We start from the raw sequence: 18129 nt of genomic DNA on the forward strand, positions 1-18129 counted from the left end.
GTTTATTTCCCTTATGCCATGATGAGTACTTACAGTGCTGGGGATGTCCAAGTACCCAAGCGGCACCTCTCTACAGCCTTGTAAGTGATAGTGCTTATAGGGCAGAGCTGATCCGCAGCCAGATGTTATCAGGTGGACGTACTTGACAGTTGCAGCACCTAAGGATAGAAAGCAGTATGCCTGGCAAGCACATAGCTTATAAAAATGTGTAGGGGATTTGGAAGCGGCAGCTGTTCAATTATTGAACTACCTGGTGTGCTTTGGCAAAGCTCGGGTTCAGGAATTTTAGGAATACTTGATTTCAGAAAGGATTCACTTGGATGAGTGTATCGGCCTGCGAGATCCATTATGTCTGATAGAAAATTACTTGTTAAAACTCTGAAGGCATAAAAAGAATGAAGTCAAGCAAAGTTTCAAAGTGAAAGTGGCATAAGTGGCTGCTCTAGATTCTGGCTGACAGATATGAATCCTTGCTGTTAGTACTTAGTCTGGCTATGGAACTTTATATTAGGATGTGCTAATGCATGTGCTCACTTTACCTTATATGCTCAAAGGTAGGTTTTGGGGTTTTTTAACAATACAATGGCACATACACGTTTAGATTAGTTGTATATATCAAAGGCTTACTTTGGCCAAGAATGATGGGAGCATTAATATGGAAATGACTTCTGCATTGGTTAAATGATTTACCTTCAGACTGTGGGGGAAAAAAAATCTTAAAAGGTCATGGTTTTTTTTTAAAGATACAATTTTAGCATACTGTTACTAATCCTCTCTCTCTCTTCACACATAGTACTTCGACTTTAGTAACTCACTGTAAATGCTTTACACCATGGTAGGAACTTCAAAGGCTGTGTAGTTGCTAACAGTCTGCCTGCTGCTTCCCAGATTCCAGGAGAGAGATTTTTAATACTTTTGTTGTTTGTTATGATCTCAGTAAGCTGTTTCACTGCCAGCATCTGACATGAGCAACATTATGGTCATAGTTGGAATTAAACATAAACCTTTCTCCTCATGCTTAGGTATTCTTAGACCATAAATATTTCAGTGTGGAGTATCAGTTTAAATGTGTGTCAGAAATGCTGGAAGAGCACATATAATTCTGCAATATTACATTACACATCGAGAGTCTAAAATGCCTAATATTATTTAAAAATAAAAACACAAATTCAGCTTGAGGACTTTGTTTTCAAATTCTTTTGAATTCTGTGAGTCCCATTTTTATTTTATTTTAAAAAGTGTGTGAGAAAAGGGCATTATAATAGGGCTGAATATAAAATATATGAAACATAAATTAAAGTGATTTTTTTTTAAATTTACTTCAGGTATACTGCTATCGCAAAAGCCAATCTAAAGACCTACAGCCAGTAACCTGCCATTTTTTTCCCCCCATCATTTTCCTTCTAAAGGAAGCAGGGTGCCCGTTGCTTCCAGCTTCTACTGATAAGTGAATAAAGACCTCTTTCTAACTTTTTTAAATGTTCAGCGTTTCCTGGCAGCGTTAGAACCAGTCCTTACCCATGCTGACTTTAATGTCTCAGCCAAGGGCTGTAGTAACACCGATGAGGTACGCTGAGGGGCAGGAAAGTGAGGGTTTACACTTACCCAGGTGGATGCTGTGTATGTGGTGTTCTCTCGGGGAGGTACTGAACCATTCCTCTCACGGAAGAGCAGTGCCGTGTGTTGGCAGCAGGTTTGCACGCAGGTGTAGCCTGCCGTGCTGTGGTCACGCTGAATGTGCCGCCGGTGCCCAAAAGGTACTCTCGCGTTTAGGCCTGATGCAGTTTTGCCTGAACGTTGAACTTTGAACTTCAGCAAATGGTTTAGCCCATGGTTAGCTTAAAAGTGTCAATTGTCGACACACTCAGTTACAGGGGGCTCCCGGGAGTTTTAAATCGACCGCTCTGCTGCTATTTAACCAGAGCTTGCCTCTGGTTAGCACTGTAGAGCATCTGTAGTTGAAGCTATGTAGGACTATGTATAACTGAAGATTTCAGTCTTTTCTCTGGCATATATATTACAGGAATAAGCCCAGTGAATGCTGAGCTTTGTAAACATATGAAAGTTTCGCATGTCCGCCTGCATAAAAACAACTTCTTGTTTGTTTTCTAGACGTCTGGAGGACTGTGGACAGAATGCATATCACAGCTCAATGCAGATCAACAGGCAGCCATACAGGAGCTCCTGAATTCTGCTTGAAGGGCCTTAATTATCATCTGCAAGAAAACTAACTCCAAATAAACGTTTACCCTATTGTTTAGGTTTCTTTTGTTTCTTTTTTGAGTAAAACCAGAACTGTAGTGCGTGTAGGCCATTCTTCTGCAACCTACAGGCAGTGGCAGCAGGAAGAAGCATTCTTTCAGAACGGTGTTTAAATCGGTTTCTATCCCACAACACAGAAGAACTTTCCTGTAAACCCTACAATAGCACTGAAGAGTATTTTTCTAACGGTATAAGCCATCCATACGATGGTGAAAGGGAAACAAGTTGAATTTTCTCATTAGACATAATGAATTAAGAAACAGCTTTAAGACCTTCAGCAGTAGATGTACGTTATAACAGATAAACGTTTCTCTACATCTAGTGTTAATTGTATTAATTGGAGTGTGAGTTTTTGTAGGGTAGAAAGTGTCCTTCTGCCCAGCAAGTTAGTAGATCAGAAGATGAAAAACTGAAGACAAACATCGAGCATGAAGACCTCATTGATCGCACTTTCAGATTCCCAAAAACAGCTTGTACAGTGACTCAATGAGGAAAGCTGTTCAGCTTCCAGCCCTTGAATGTGAAGTCTCTTTGGCATGTCTGACAGTATCTCATTCACTCCTCAATAAATGACATTGAAACACAAGAAGCTTGTGTAGAAGTTCAGTGATGTGTGGTTCTTTTAATTTCCGCTGGTGAAAAGATCCAAGTAATAAGCTATACAAGTCATAATTTTATATTTGAAACTTTGTATATTGTTGCCTATTACAGATTTTATGCATTTTTGTTTCTTGACTTTTTAACGAATTTTTCACCCAAGTGTGTAGAACGGAAACTGAAATGGCATTCCTTTTATGACAGTAAATTTACATACCTTGACTTAATGTTTTTCATGTTCAGATGCAATTGAATTTCATAACTTACAAAATGTAGTGTTGTTCCAGCTGCAAATGTGCAACGTAATCTGGCAGCCAGTGATACTGTTGTAGTAGTCTCTGTTTTGTTTAAAATAGCGATATAGTTGATAGCCTGACCTGAAGAAACTGCAAGAGCAATAAATACATCATTTACTGGCTAACATAGGAGCAGATATAAGCATAGAGTATCTGATTTCTAACAAAAGTGAGTGAAGCTTTTGCACTCTTACTTTGAAGATGTTAGTATATGCACTGATCTTTTAAAACTTTGGTTGTTTATTGTAGTGTTCAAGTCAATCTAAATAGTCTCTAAAAACATATCAATATTTTCAATGAGGGTGTAAGTTTTAGTCTTTTATAACAAGAAAAGTTAGAACTTTACATGTAGTAAATTCCTCTCTTCCTAAACAATAAACAGTTTTGCCTTTAGAAATGTTTCAAAAAAAAAAAACCCAAATCAATACAGAATGTGGTGTACCAACACCAGCCCAGGACCATAATATCCAAATGTTTGTGGCACAAGCTGCTTTAACCGTATGGGTTGACACTAGTTTGTTTAGAGACAGCTGAGACAGCGTAATTAAAGTGTGTACTGGTCCAGTTTCCGCTTTGTTAAATATCATTAATCTTGTATTTACAGAAATTCCAGCATTCACACATCTGGAAAATGAACTGTTAAAGATTAGGTACCAGTACCGTGGGAGAACTAGTAAGTCGGGTCAGTTATCTCAGGTGTTGGTCCTGACTATGAATATCAGGCTATATCATATCCATCATCTCTGTGGTTTGGGTTTTTTTTTAAAGTATCCTTTAATTTTCCCTCAGTCTAAAACATTTACATTTTTCCCTGCAGCTTGCTTCTTGTACTTTTCCTCAAAGCTTTAGGCTTAAAATGTTTTTCTTTTCCCTTCTTCGGACTACCACTACATGGAGAAAATAGTAGCACAGTCGGCATTTCCCTGAAACAGTCTCCACTTTGGGTCTCTGTAACGTGAGCGGTATTTGAATTGCTGTCCTGATGGACCAACTTTAATCTTCTTTCCTTCCTTTCAGTCCAAGTAAATGAGAACAAATGCGGCCAGGAGATGGGGTCGCTTTGTGTGCCAGAGCCAGCACAGAGCAACTTTGTGCAGTTGCTTCTACCTTGTTAACTATCATTTTATCAAAGGAAAGGGCACGGAGGGAGTCTCTGTGCCAGCCTGACAGGTTGGTTCGTTCCAGAGAGTACCTGGGGGTCTCGCCTTGCCTGTCCCCACTGAACTTGTCAAGGTTAATCCAAAAGTTTACGTAGCATTTTCTCAACTCATGCAAGCTTTAAAAACACTGCGCTCCCTTTCCACCTACTTAAAAGCTGCCTGAGTCACTAATCTTAGCTTTTCAGGTTCCTTAATTGATGCTTGCAGTACAGAATTTTTAAGCAGTCAACCATCCTTGATCTTCCACAGCACAGAAGTACTGTTGCCCAAACAAAGTGCAGTAGAACAGTAGCTTTATCTGCATCTGTCAAAAAATAAAAGGTCATCCTTAGGAAGGAGATGAAGGACTCTAACTATGGCACTGATATGGGAAGGGTCGTAGTTTTATTTCAGCTGTTTCTCTCAAGTATAACTCCAATCCTGCTTTATCAAAATGCTCGGCCGTCGCATTTGGCAAGAGATGTTCCTGATGTAGCGTAAAGAGCACTGCAAAGAACAGTGGTGCTCTGCTCTGGCAGGACAAAGGTACCGAATCCACCCTAGACATCCAAGCAAAAGTGTTCAAAATTGTACTCGGTAACAACAAAAAACAACTAGAAAACTCCCGACGCTTTGGACACAGCGTTCCAGTAGTGTGGTTTCATTAGCTTATTTAAGCATGTAATAGTAGCTAGTGTTCACGAGGAGTAGCTCATTTCCTGAAGTTTAGGCGAGTTCCCATCTAAACTCTCATCTCTTCTTACTGTTCTGAAGGGGAAACTATTTGCCTTTCATTTGCAGCTCCAGGCAGTTCATGAAAGATACCAATGCAGCTGAGTGTCTAGACTCCTTTGCCTGGCTTTGTCTACACGATCTCCCTGAAAATCCTGGGCAGAATCTGTGTAAGAAGGTGACCTGTGTACTTCAGGTTTTCAACACAGGGATTGTGTACTGCTGCAGCTTCTGTCATTGATTTTTCTCTGCGGAGACCTCAGAGTAACGCCGAGTGCAAGGGTCGGTGTTCCCCGGCACAGAGCAGTTGTTACCATGCCGAATGTTCTCTCCTTGTCTAGATCTTTCAGCCTCATGTACGGGGTACATGCAGGAGAGTAAGGCCTGTTGCACAGCTGGAATTTCTGACGAAATAAAGAATTAAGGCAGGTGAATTTCCCAATGACTCTGTGTATGCATGTATGTACTGGGTACGCAGCTGCCTTGAGCTCTTGACCTGGAGCTTTATCTTTGCCTCTGTGATATCTGTAGGGGTGCACATGTACACTGAGTCTTCCAAATAGAACGAGGGTGGTATTAATACAGAAGTTAAGTATTTGCCACCCCGTATTTTTTTCAACTTTGAAGTACTTTACTGTGCACCTTTGGAGAGCAGCCTTGGCCTTTTCTATTTAACCTTTCGGTCCTCTCTTGTTTTGCTAACTGAACCAATTGCACTTACTTGTATGGGGATTGACGGTCCCTTAAATTGAAAGAAATGTGTTTATTGTCTTCTAGAAGCAGTAAACAGGATCTAAGCTTCTGTCTAGTGGAGGATCTCTCCTTTCTTTGATTATCATGAAGATGTCTGTATTGCTTCAGGAAGTAACACTTCTCAGAACATCTTGCCATCTGTTGAGACTTCAGAGGTATGGGCTCAGTATTGGATAGAAGTCATGGGATTCATCTCACCTGATACTGGATATCGGTAGCAAAGTTTGTACATAAATAATTGTCTGCAGCCCTATTCAGTGAAGGAAAACAGGTGTGTCTAGAGGATATATTTTGCATAAGGGAGTGTTTGAGACAAAAGGAGACTGCCGTCTGGGCTGGTGCTGATAGATGAGAAATTGTTAGTATCTCGGGTGGTTCTTGGGATGCTGTTTAGTCTTGGCAGCTCAGAGGCTCACTGAATAGCCTCAGTAGTTCTATAATGCGACTGCTTGGAAATACTTTGATTTCCTGGAATGTTCTTTTTCTACTCCTAGAATCAACCAATTAAAAAAAAAAAAAAAATCCTTTCTGTAAAAGCCAGATAGCACCTCTGCTGCCTCTTCACGTCAGTTCTCAAGGAGATTTCACTAACTCTTGAGGTGTTTCACATTGACAGGTAACCTACTTGCTATTTAATCCCCACTCAACAGTGTGATTTAGAAAACACTCCTGTTTCTGGAAGGTGTAAGCTACCTCCATCAGTACCTCCTTTTGTCATCAAGTTAGATTTCTCTTTGGTTTATGTTACCCTCAGATTAACATGTTATTAACGTGCTATTAACAGGTACAATAACAAGTTTGTGCCTCTCTGCCACTACCAAATTAATTTTCCTCTTTCACAGGAGCCTCATTCAGGAGACATTACCCACTGCTCTAGCCCTAGAAGCCATAAATTTGGTTTGCTCTTAGTTCAGGAAAAGGTTTCTACAGCATCTTCTCCGATGCAAAAGAGATTGTGAGAAATGGAGGCCCATTCGGGACTTGAGAAAACCATGTGTTTTGTAACTCTGAATACAAAATGCTAAGCTCAGTAACAGTATGGTTATTCCAGTAGAAATCTGGGTTTGTCTCTTGAGTTTTAGAACACTCTTCTGTATCGGACTATTTGCTTTTCAAAGACGGTGTCTTGTTCTTTCACAGCCCATGAGGCCCAAATATTTGGTCTTCTCAGTTGTTATGAGTTGACAGGTTTTGCTTGCAGAATTGACTCTGATCTTTCTAATTACCTGATAGAGAAGAAACCACGTAGCCTCTCAGCTATTCTATTTAGAAAATCAGGCTGGGCATGGCAGCCTGAGATGATGAGCTCTGAGCGCTCCTGCAAGGCTGGAGTTAGTGTGAAGTTCACCTTTTCAGTTTGGAAACAAGGAATGGCAATTTATGATCTGGGAAACTGTTTCTATAATCTCGGTGAGATCTTTTCCGATTATTCTGGTTCAGAGCCATGATGTAATTTTCTCTGTATGTTTTCAAGAAGGTAAGGGAAGACCTAATATGTTCAGGTCAGTTTTGATTTTTATGATTTTGCTTTCTCCAGAGGCTGCCCAGGACCTCGCTTCAGGTGCAGGGAATTTCTGTGGCTGCTAAACCGTGAAATCAAAATGTCTTTCGAGTTTCATATTGGCACCACTCTTGGTTTAAGAATAACTTGAGCTAATGTAACACTAGATGCACGCAGGTATTTGTAGTGGAGTTTTACTTATTTAGCAATAGATACTTGAAAATTTAACAGTAAGCCATGAATGCCTTACGGGGTTTCTTTTGGAGGATGCGATGTTGTGTGTTGCTGCTAGCAGAGATGGTTCCAAGCTTTCCTGAAGCACCAGATGAGCAATACTGGTTGCTGGAATGGAATTTGGGAATTTTTTTCCAGAAAATTGGGAAGGATGCAGATGCTCCCTAAGGGTAAACAGTGAAGTATTTCCAAGCTACTGGTGCCTGATGGGCGTTACAAGCTTAATTCAGTCAGTTTTGCTCAGAAGGTTCTTGCTCGTCTCTCATTTTGCCAACCCCATTACCACTGCTTGCTACCTTCTGCAGATGGCCAGTGTCTTTTGAGGGCAGGAAAGGAGGAAAAAAGAAAGGGGATATTTCTTCAATTTACTGTTTCTGTGTTAAATGTGTGACTGCTTTTTTTCCTACGTAGCAACAGAAAATTATATTTTAAATATAGCTGAAGTATGGTTTTTCATGTAATATGTGCTGGTAACAAAACGTTGTTGTTTAACTGTGCTGTCCTATCTTGCGGTGATAGGATTTGATGTAAATTAATTAAAAGGTTTAGTATTCAGTACATACATTATCTTATAAACTAATGCTAATATTCTAACAAAAAAAAGCTTGGAATAAAATTCATGTTTTGGATTCAGATCAGTGAAAAAATATGGTCGTAACATGGGATCTTGAATCGGGGAAGTTAACCTTGCCTGAATTACTTGAAGTAAAATTGTGCAGCATCACCATTTTTAAAAATACGAGAATAAAATGCCAAGAGACATTTTTACTGTGGAGTTTTGTCTGTTTAGGAGTTGCTGTTCCTGGAAAAAAAAACAAACCAACTCAAAAAACACCACCTCCACCTCCCCCTGCCCCAAATTATAATTTTTGTCAATAATTAGTGTGAAGAAGCGTGTGGATGCAGTGGTTGTATTTCACCAGTTCTGTGCTCCAGCTAAAATTTCTTCTGGCCAGTAGATGGAGATGATACAATATTATGAATAAATGAATATTAAAAGACCATACACTTGTTCTGGGGAAGTTGCTACTTTACAGTCCCTATTTTCTTGGGGGGAGGGTGTTTCTTTATAGGACCATTTTATAGGCAGAGTGTTCAACTGTAACTTCTGTTCACTGGAAGCCTGTGCACAGAGCAGGCAGTTTGTCTGGAGAACTGCCTACTGCAAACCCAGAGAAAGAAAACAAAGAGAAAGGGCGAGTGTTAAATCAATACATTTTTAACCAGGTCTTCTCCCTAGCCATTTCTCCCATCATTAAAAAGCCTGAATAAAGTACACAATGAGACAGCCGTAGCAACTTTCTTGTTGCTGCTACGAAGGCAAACTTGTCTTTGGAACCTGCCACCTGTCCTCCTCCGGAGGGAAAGGAGGAAATCGGTTTAATTTGGGGTTGCCTGTCAGTCTCTGGGAGCGAGTGAAGAGGAACAGTGGCTGTGTGGCTGAGCTGAGGCTCTGTATCAACATCAAAAAGTGTGGATTCCTGTCCTTAAAATGAGTAAAAGCTTAAAGACATTTCTGGAGGTGGCAGAGTGGGATAAGAAAATATATTTCAAGTGGAAAGAGTTAACGGGTGGGGGGGAAGGCAGAAAGGAAATCTGAAAAGATAGGAGTCTTCATTTGCCTTCATTGTTATTAAAATCTTGTCACATAGTATTTATTACCCTGGGGGAAAAAACAAACAAACAAACAAACAAATAACCCACAACCCAAACAAACTACATATAAAATAGCCCAGCCCAAACCTCCCAATTGCTGGAACTGGACTCCTCTCATCACTCTATGCCTGAGCCTAAAACAGAACTCTCAGTAGTTGCCCACTGTAACTTCTGTTTTCTAAATAAACTAATAATGTTTTACAGGTCCTAACATAAGTGCAGTAGATAACTTTTGTCCTGCCTCATTTTTCAGCCATCTTGTCTGTAGTGCATGGTGTGCTGGAACCTGAGTCCCTTGCTAGTCCTCTAGAAAAGTTGGTTGTTTCAGTTGCTGCGTTTTGTAGGTCTATTTTTCTTCTTTGATGCAGCTGCCACTGTATTTCCTTATGAAAAAGACAATGAAAATTCAAACAACTTTTTTGAAAAAATGAACTTCTTGACCACAAATAACCTGGACTTTGTGTCTAAACTGTGAGACTTGGATAGCTAAATATTCTCCCTTGCCCTTATTCTGAAACACCAGACCTAACTTCAAAAACATAAGCAAGTTTCTATTAGATCATCTAAAAAAGAATCGTAATTCATTTTCCCCAAAATCCTAAATTTCTCGGGCTCTACTGTAATTATGGTGGAAGAGAATGATCGCTTTGGCTGGAAAAAGGGTAATGCTGAATGACTCTAGACTGGCTTTCCTTGTAAGAATTCCTCTTCCTTCCTAAGGAGGGAGTTGAGCAGCAGGTGCTGCAGTTGCCACTGCCAAGGCTCTTCCGTGTAAACATCTGTGCACATCTGCCTTGACCTGCCACACAGTCCTGATGCTAGCGCCAGGAAAGGGACAGAGCAGAACTGGAAAGGTTGAGGAAGAGGTGAGAAGTTTCAGAAGTACGCAGTGCAGCCATCTGAGGTGTAACCAAAGAGGTTAGGGTTCTTCAGCTTGGAAGAAGGTGACAACTCCAAGGGAAGTAAGGCAGATATCTACACAGGTGTGAATATATGGGAGTAGGTGAACGGGGAACAATCCACTGATTCTCATAACACGGGATCAGATGCTACCCCAATAAGGTATGCTTAAAGCCAACGAGAAGTATTTTCTCATACGCTGCAACTAAAGCATGAAACTAATTTCTGGTGAACGTGTCTGGAAGTCGGCAAAAGAACCAGACCAATTACTTAAGGCTGGGGGGGTGAATGGTTAATAAGCGTGGTGCTCCTGAGGAAACTACTTGCTCAAGACATCCACAGTCAGAAGCTGGGAGAGCCGGTTAGGAAAAGGATCACTCTAGTGTCCCATTTCTTGCCTTCTTTCCCTCGGGCCCGTTACTGTAGCCCCCGTTAGACACCCGGTTCTCTGATCAGGCTTCACGTGGCCATGTGTACACGTCCCTCGCTGCAGCACGCCTGCCCGCACTTTTTCCCTCCCTGGTTTTGTTTATACAGATCAGAACCTCTTTGCTATGTCAGAGCAGGGCTCCGTGAGATACAAATAACTCTTCATCCAGGTCATACGGGATCAACTAGAACAGGAATCACTTTGTATAAAACGTATTTCAGTGCTAATATTCATGTAGACACTTGCTCTGGGGCCTGAGAAGGAAAAAATGTTTTCTTACCTTGACACGAGCATTACATGGATTCTAAATAAAAGACAAAGGAGAAATATAAAATCAAATAAAAATATAATAAAATGTTCTATCCTTTTTTGCCTCCACCATCCTGAAGGAGCTAATGGATTTTTCATGCATTCAAATGTGGCAAATCTGAAATGCTGAATTTAAGTAATTTACGCAAAGGACCAAAGTGCAGCAGGCAGCGAGGCACACGGTGCGACACTCCGGCTTTCCCTAGTAGAAGATTAAACCATTTTAGTATTCAGGCAGTTTTACGAGAACCGCAGCTCCTTTGTTACTGATCTGCCTCTAATTTGAGGAGGGATTACAGCAGGAAATAGGGATTAAGATTTCCTCCCCGGTGCCAGAGGGAGATATGGCACAGCTCAGATGTGCAATACCCAGTGCTGTCACCAACTGCAGAGAGACTGCCGAGGGAGCAAACTAAACCGGCGGTGATGAAGCAATTGGAAGTATCAAAGGAAAGAATGCATTTCAGAATTTGAAAGTATCAGATGCTAGGTGTCTTTATTATAAAGAGATGCTTAGATTTAGTACAGACTATTATTAAAACTCCTGGTGCTTCAAAACACTTCTTGGGAACTATTCTGCTTAAGTCTGGCCTATTTCAGGAGAGCGAATTCAATCCAGTTGTATATTAAGCTCATGTTCATTTTGAAATCGAATATTTAAAAAATAAGATTTTTTTTTTCTTTTTCTTTTTTTTTTTTTTTTGGTTTCTATTGCAAAGAGCAAATGACCACTACAGGCAGTTAAGATATTTTTAAAGGACAAATGTATCCTCAAGGTTACTGATAAACCAGAAACTATTGAAACACTGTACAATGAACTATGGAATGCCATAATGCTGAAGGGAATGCGGACATACATGACTTGCAGACCACTAACTGAGGAAACAGAGAAAAATACTAGCACCAACAGACATAAGGGAATTTTTTTTTCTCGAGTGGGAAAATTATCTAATTGGAAGCGGTGGTAATGAATTATGAATGTTTATAATAGGTGGAAAAAACTGGGCATAGGAAAAACTCATACCACCTTTGCCTGCACCCTGCATCTCAGCGAATTAAGAGGCTGTAAACAAAGACTGTTCCCTGCCCATCTTCCAGCACCAGACCCTAGGAAGCAGGACAGCATTCATCACTCACACTTGGAACTGCCAGGCACAGCCCGAGTTGCTGCAGACGCAGAACAGGCTAAATAGGATCTTTGCCAGCGACAGGCCAGTGAACGTGTTCGCATGGGGAAGAGCCAAGAACGTGGCCAACACTTCTGCGTATCACCGTCGGCAAGTTGGCGGGAGCTGACGGGGGAAAACGTGTACACTTATCCTACCCGACCTTTAAGGAAAATTTTCCTTCCTCATTTGAAAGTAGACTATAGCAGAAAGTAGACAATGCCATTGTAGATGATTCTTCTCATCAGTAAAATGGAAATGATGCTTCATATTTTTTCAGTCGAAATTCTACCTTTTAGAGCAGTTATTTTGTTTTCACTCACTGGAATTTTATTTCTCATAAGTGCAGTGGATAAAAAGATAATAAGCAGGAAAATAAAGGCTTTTCAAGCCTAATCATTTGATTATTTGGTTTTGTTAAATGTAAATTATGCAGATATTGCGACAGTGAAATATTATTTCAGTAAATTATTGAATACCTTTCACTTTCTGAACAGACGGTTTCACACAGATCCCTTTTGAAAAAGGAATTTCATTAATGATACTATACCCAGATAGAAAATAGATGGTCTCGTTTCTCTTCACTCTGCTATGTTTCTCATACGGAAAGCCAATAAATTACCACCTTAGAAGACCCAGCTTCTGGTCTGACATTTAGGAATGAGCTAATTTCAGAGGCTGCATTCTGAAAGAGCAAAATCATACGCTGAATTGATGTTTGCTTTGACAGGTTTTACAGTTGCTCCCTCCAGACAGATTTAGATGTTCTAAAAATTAAAACAGAAGATTATGACAATGGAGAAGACAATAATTAAGCCACCTGTTGTAACTAGCCGTTGTAAAAATAAAATGTCTGTCATCCAGCACGAAGTCAGAAAGGACCCATGAGAGATCCTGAATGCAACAGAGCACTAGATAAGGTTCCCCCCACACCACGTAAAGTGGGGATTATCCCACAAGAATTTGTTCAGTCACACTGCCACGTTCCCAATGTATTCCCTTGTGGGAGGCCAGAGCAAAAGTATTGGTAGGGGGTTGGAGAGCAGAGGAGAGCAAGAGGGTTATTATTTTCATTAAAATCTTGAAGTCTGAGAATGCTGAAAGCCGTGTTTAATGTTCTATATTCTCGTTTATGTACCTGTAAGGGGACTCCAGCTGTGTCTACTCATAGTATAAATTCTGAGGGGCTGCAAAACCAGCATTTTTTTTTCTGTTTTAGAACCACATTTGCTTATATCAGTCCAGGTACTTAAATGGTTCTTCTTCATCACAAGGTTAAATGGTCTCAAAATAATTTAACAAATCTAGTCGCACTGTCCTGATTTTTTTTTTTTTTTTTTTTTGAACAGATAAACAGTTTGCTCTGTCCAAAAAAATGACAAAAGCACTGGAAGAGAACGAACTGTGGTGCTGGGGGTTCTACTCTATACTCTGAATTCTAAGAGCAGATTTTGATTTCGAACAACACATTTAGTTTTCTTCTCAAGAGTAGTGTTGAAAGATTAACATGGTTGGTTGGTTGTTTTCTAAAAGCCACATTCAAGAGGGAGATTATGAGCTTTCATTCCTGCCCAACACACTGCATCTTGCACAGCAGGCTTGATGGCACTTCATGAAGGTGACAACTCTTTTTTAGTATTATTTTTGTTACTCAACATGTGAAATCTTTTCATATCTGCAAAGATCTTCTCTTTCCATTATCATTTCTCTTGCCTCACCATGACAGAAGAGGTGCATTGTTTCTGATAGAAATACTGGCATAGAATACATATTTTGTCCTGATACTCCATGTTGTTTTTCCCTGCTTTTGGGAGAAAAGGTGAAAATGGATTGTAGGAGAGGATACCTGAGTATGAATAGCAAAAGGATGTTTGGTTTTGGTTTTGTTTTTTTTTTTTTTTTTTACAAACCTCTGTATTTCTCCTTGTCTTCTGTTTTCCCGAAGGTTCTCTGGTATTTGTAATTTGATAAATTATTATTTTATAGATAATTATAATAAATTATTATTAATGTTTTCATTTCCACTGCAGTAGTTGACAATTTTGTCCATTAGTGAATACTTTGGAATCCTCAGTGTCATTTAAAAAAATATGCCTTTTTTGTCTCCTTGATTGTGCAGAAGGGAAAGTGCAAGCACGGAGCAAGTATAAGCCGATGCAATCTAAGTTGTTTTAAGGATTGTAAATTGTTCATGAATTTCAAGTGAACTTTTTAGGTCTGAAGCTTCAGGGACCTATCTATTCATCTATTAATGATCGCACTGGTGATCATCGTAGCACAGATATGCAGCTAACGTAAGAAATGAATTAGTTCTGGAACAGGCAAGTATGTTGGACAGTACGAGGTAAATATGATGACACGTAACAGAGGTGATGTTGTATGGTATTAAGACTGAGGTTAGGGACAGGGGCTTGTTCCAACAGCTTGATATGCAAAAGCTCTCTTTATACAAATTCTTAAGGACTTCGGAAACTTTTGCATATACCATTAAAAGGCTCTCTTTTAATTCATGATATTATACACTCTGAGCAGGCAGTAAACAAAATCTGTTAATTAGCTGGCTCTAAGTGCTTAAATGGCTTCTTTTCAATGCTTGAGTATTTCTTTCACATGGAAATCCTGAAGTTTGAGAATGGAAATGGACTCCTTTGCTAACTGGCTAAATATTTGTTTGTTTTTTAATTTGTTTTTTTTCCCTCAACAGTTAAGACACGTCTACTGCTGGTATTATACGCTATTATGAAAATTGTTAATTACCACTGCTTCTAGCTATAGTTTGATGTTGCATTCTGATGTGGAAGTAAGAAAGACGTATTAGTTCAACATTAGTAACCTTGCCAGAAGAGCTAGTGGTATGATAATCTTAACAACTGATGTCTAACAATATTTTGAGAAGACATGGATAAAAATATATTGCAAGGAAAAGCCACTGAAATGGTGGGAAGCACGTGCGCTATGAAATGTGTAATAAAAATAATGGTCAAATGATCCTGAAAGAACTGGATGGATAATTCTGTCATGCTCTTGCACCGAAATTAGCAAAAATAGATGAGTTAACACAAGTTAACATAAAGACATATGAGAGAGAGCCTAAAACTGACTAATTAAATGCCGTAGATTTGCAAGATTAAGCCCTAAACCACATTTATACAAGAACTCACTGATAAATCTAGCATGAAAGTATTTGCTGAAAGGGTTTTTGAAACAAAATTTCAGGCTCCAGGGAAAACATCTGTGGAATGTTTTATGAATTACTAAACAAAAGGCATAGCTGAAATACACAGATTTCGATTAGGGCAGCATCTTAGGTTCTTGCCTTAATAAGCCACAGAAAAAAGCTTTGAGCTAACACGTATTTTAAAATAGTTTACAAAGGAGGCATAGATTTTAAGGCCAGAAGGACCACTGAAGAATCCAGTCTGACCTTAGTGTAAATCAGGACAAGGAACTTAATCTGCGTACTTGGGTTTTGAGTCCAGCAATTCAGTCTGACGAAGCACACAGATTACGCAAACAAGTTACCACGTGGCAGGTGAAAATGTGAATTTGCAGGTACTCTGCCATAACTGCCTGCATACACGCATGCTTTCTAGAACCTCACAATACATATGAGAAAACGTCAATGAAAAAATAACCACGAATCGCCCCAGTATACAAGAGTTGTAAAAAGTGAAGGCTTCCCAGAGATCCACATTAGCATTCCATCGTAGCTGTTGCTATTTCTTTCCTCACAAAAGGCAGGAGGAGCGGAGAGGCAGCCTCTTAAGACAAAAGAACCCTTTTAACATATATTTCTCCTTCCCTTCCTTTCTCTTGGGTTTTCTCTTATCAGGTAAGGCAGAAATGAATGACCACGCCAGCTTGGTCTTGCTTGATCTGAAATCCAGTTCCAGCTCTTCTCTTTGTCAGTGGATGCAGACAAAACTTATCTGTCTTCTTTTAGAAACATGAAGTAACTAGAAACATTTTTCTATTTTCAGTGACTTTTGAAAAACAAATGCCATTTCTCTCCAACTCTCCTGTTTATTTGATGTCCTGACAAATTCCACCTCTGATTCAACAGAGAAGAAATGTAATCCTATGTACTACAGGAACTAACAGCCGCCATGAGTGCTTTCCTTAGCAATCACATCAGAAGAGTGCAAGTTGCTGCCATGTGTAATTTACAAGAGAGAAGTCCATTTTAGAGAAAAACTGCTGCTGAAGAATTGTAGACAGCATCAATGGGAATGGATGGGTAAAAGATGATTTTATGCCCAACTAGACAAATGAGACAGTAAAGAAGTCTTTTTAGATGTCAGTCCCTAGTTGTCCTTGACGCCTTCAGAAGATTCAAGAATCAAAGGGTTAACTAAATAAACACATGCAAGCTTGCCCGTGACTCCTGGAGGAATGACCAACATATCATCATCTTTGACGCTTCAGTAAGTATACCATTCAAGACAGTATTTCACTGTTGCTTTTTGGAGCTCAGTAATAAATGATCAGTAGCTGCAGGGCAACCTGTTACTTCTGTTCAGTACTGAGAAATGTTTCAAGGTCACTCAAACTTGGAAGGCATTGAAGATGACCTCACTCGATGTAGATTACAACAGCTCTTTTGTTACATGTGAATGATCTGGAAATGTACATAAAAAGCACCGGGAAATTCTAAATGCTAAGACTGACCCTTGCAGTGCTGCTCATACCCGAATTGCACCTTAAGTAAGAGTTCAAGCTGCTGACAAAATAAGTATTTATTTGGAAAAAGGCTATCTTTTTTATTATGTCAGTGTTTTTAGCTACAGTTCATATGGTCAGGCTGCTGGACACTACAGTCAGCTTATATGGTCTATTCTATATTATCAGAATGAGAATGTAATCTTTCTTCTTGGTCTTCTACAGACAGACCATGCACTTTGTGTGGAAAATGTCAGAGGGAAAATTACCGTAATTCCTATCTCATCAAGTATTGACAGCTAAAGGCAATTTCCAGCCTTCCAGTCAGTAATGTACGTACTTCAGTTAAGGTTTCTGGGCTGACCAAAGAAATTATCTCACAAGGTTGGTTGACATATGCATTGAGGTATTTGTAGCGAGGTGTTTGTGCATAGAGGCATTGCTGTTGACAGCAGAGGCATTTGTCTTTGGGGGATTAAGACCAAGGCTTAGACAAAAAAAAAAAAAAAAACATTTATAATGTTCACATATAATTTCTGTTTCCTCCAGTGATTAAAAACTAGAGATAGTAGTTGGGGCCCTCAGATGGCATTTAAATGCTAGGTGCCCAGAAGGGTTACTACACACCTAGTTTACTGCTCCCTCCTGGGTCACAGAGAGAACTTCGAAGACCTGAAGTTTCTCCCTGGCATCACTCATTTGTGTGCACCTCCCAGTCTTCTTCCTGAAAAAATATTGGGTAAAAGACAGGAAAAAGGGTGGAAGAGGCGCACACCCTAACATTCCAGTTATGCAAATGGCTGGCGGTGTTTTAAGAGCTCTTGTATGTAGACAGCTATGCTGGTCCTAGATGTGACAGCCTTTTTGCTAGACTTCCAAACCTTCTTTGGGGGAATGTACAGGGTGTCTGAAAAAGGTTCACCCCCAGGCCTGGCCTTTGTCTGGTGGTCTCCTTCCTACTCACATACTGGAGACTGTTTTGAGAGACAGCCCTTGAAGCCCAGATTGCTACTACTTGTTAAGTTTTACAGTGCTGTTACCTGTGGTTGTCTACCAAGGAAGAAAATAAAGGTTACTAAGTAGTAACCATAAATGTGTGACACACTGCCCATACACCTGGTATATCAAGCAAGCCGCTGGAGTATGACGAGCGTGGAGGGATACCTTTTGGTAAATCAAGCATCGATCTGTTCTCCGCTGGTTCCTGAAGCCTCCTAAAGCAGAAAAGCTGGGCCGCTGGCGGGTTTCCACAGACCCCTTGAGGCAACGTCGCGGTTCCTGGTCGAGCCACCCAGTCCCACAGCCTCCCAGCCACCGGCCCGTGAACCGATTCCCTCCCCAAGGGCAGCAGGGCACGGCCTTCACGCGGGGTGCCCCTTCCCCTCGGGGCACCCACGTCGGACGGTCCCCCAGAAAACCCACGGAAAGGGGCAGATGCCCGCGCAGGGCCGGGCCGCCCTCCACCCCTCTCCACAGCTGCGGGGCTGCCGCCGGC

The 18129-nt window shown here is 40.4% G+C and overlaps 1 protein-coding gene across 1 annotated transcript in view; it reads left to right on the forward strand.

The window, feature by feature from the left end:
• The window catches only part of IPO5 (importin 5), a 46128-nt gene extending 43280 nt beyond the window's left edge, over positions 1–2848 (forward strand). The window contains exon 26 of the mRNA XM_032997063.2: positions 2113–2848. Coding sequence (XP_032852954.2) covers positions 2113–2199 — 87 coding nt within the window. The 3' untranslated portion in view covers positions 2200–2848. The remainder of the gene's footprint in view (positions 1–2112) is intronic.
• The last annotated feature ends 15281 nt before the right edge of the window (positions 2849–18129 follow it).

This window comes from Tyto alba, unplaced genomic scaffold, assembly GCF_018691265.1.
Source record: "Tyto alba isolate M040663 unplaced genomic scaffold, T.alba_DEE_v4.0 Super-Scaffold_45, whole genome shotgun sequence".
Taxonomy (NCBI): domain Eukaryota; kingdom Metazoa; phylum Chordata; class Aves; order Strigiformes; family Tytonidae; genus Tyto; species Tyto alba.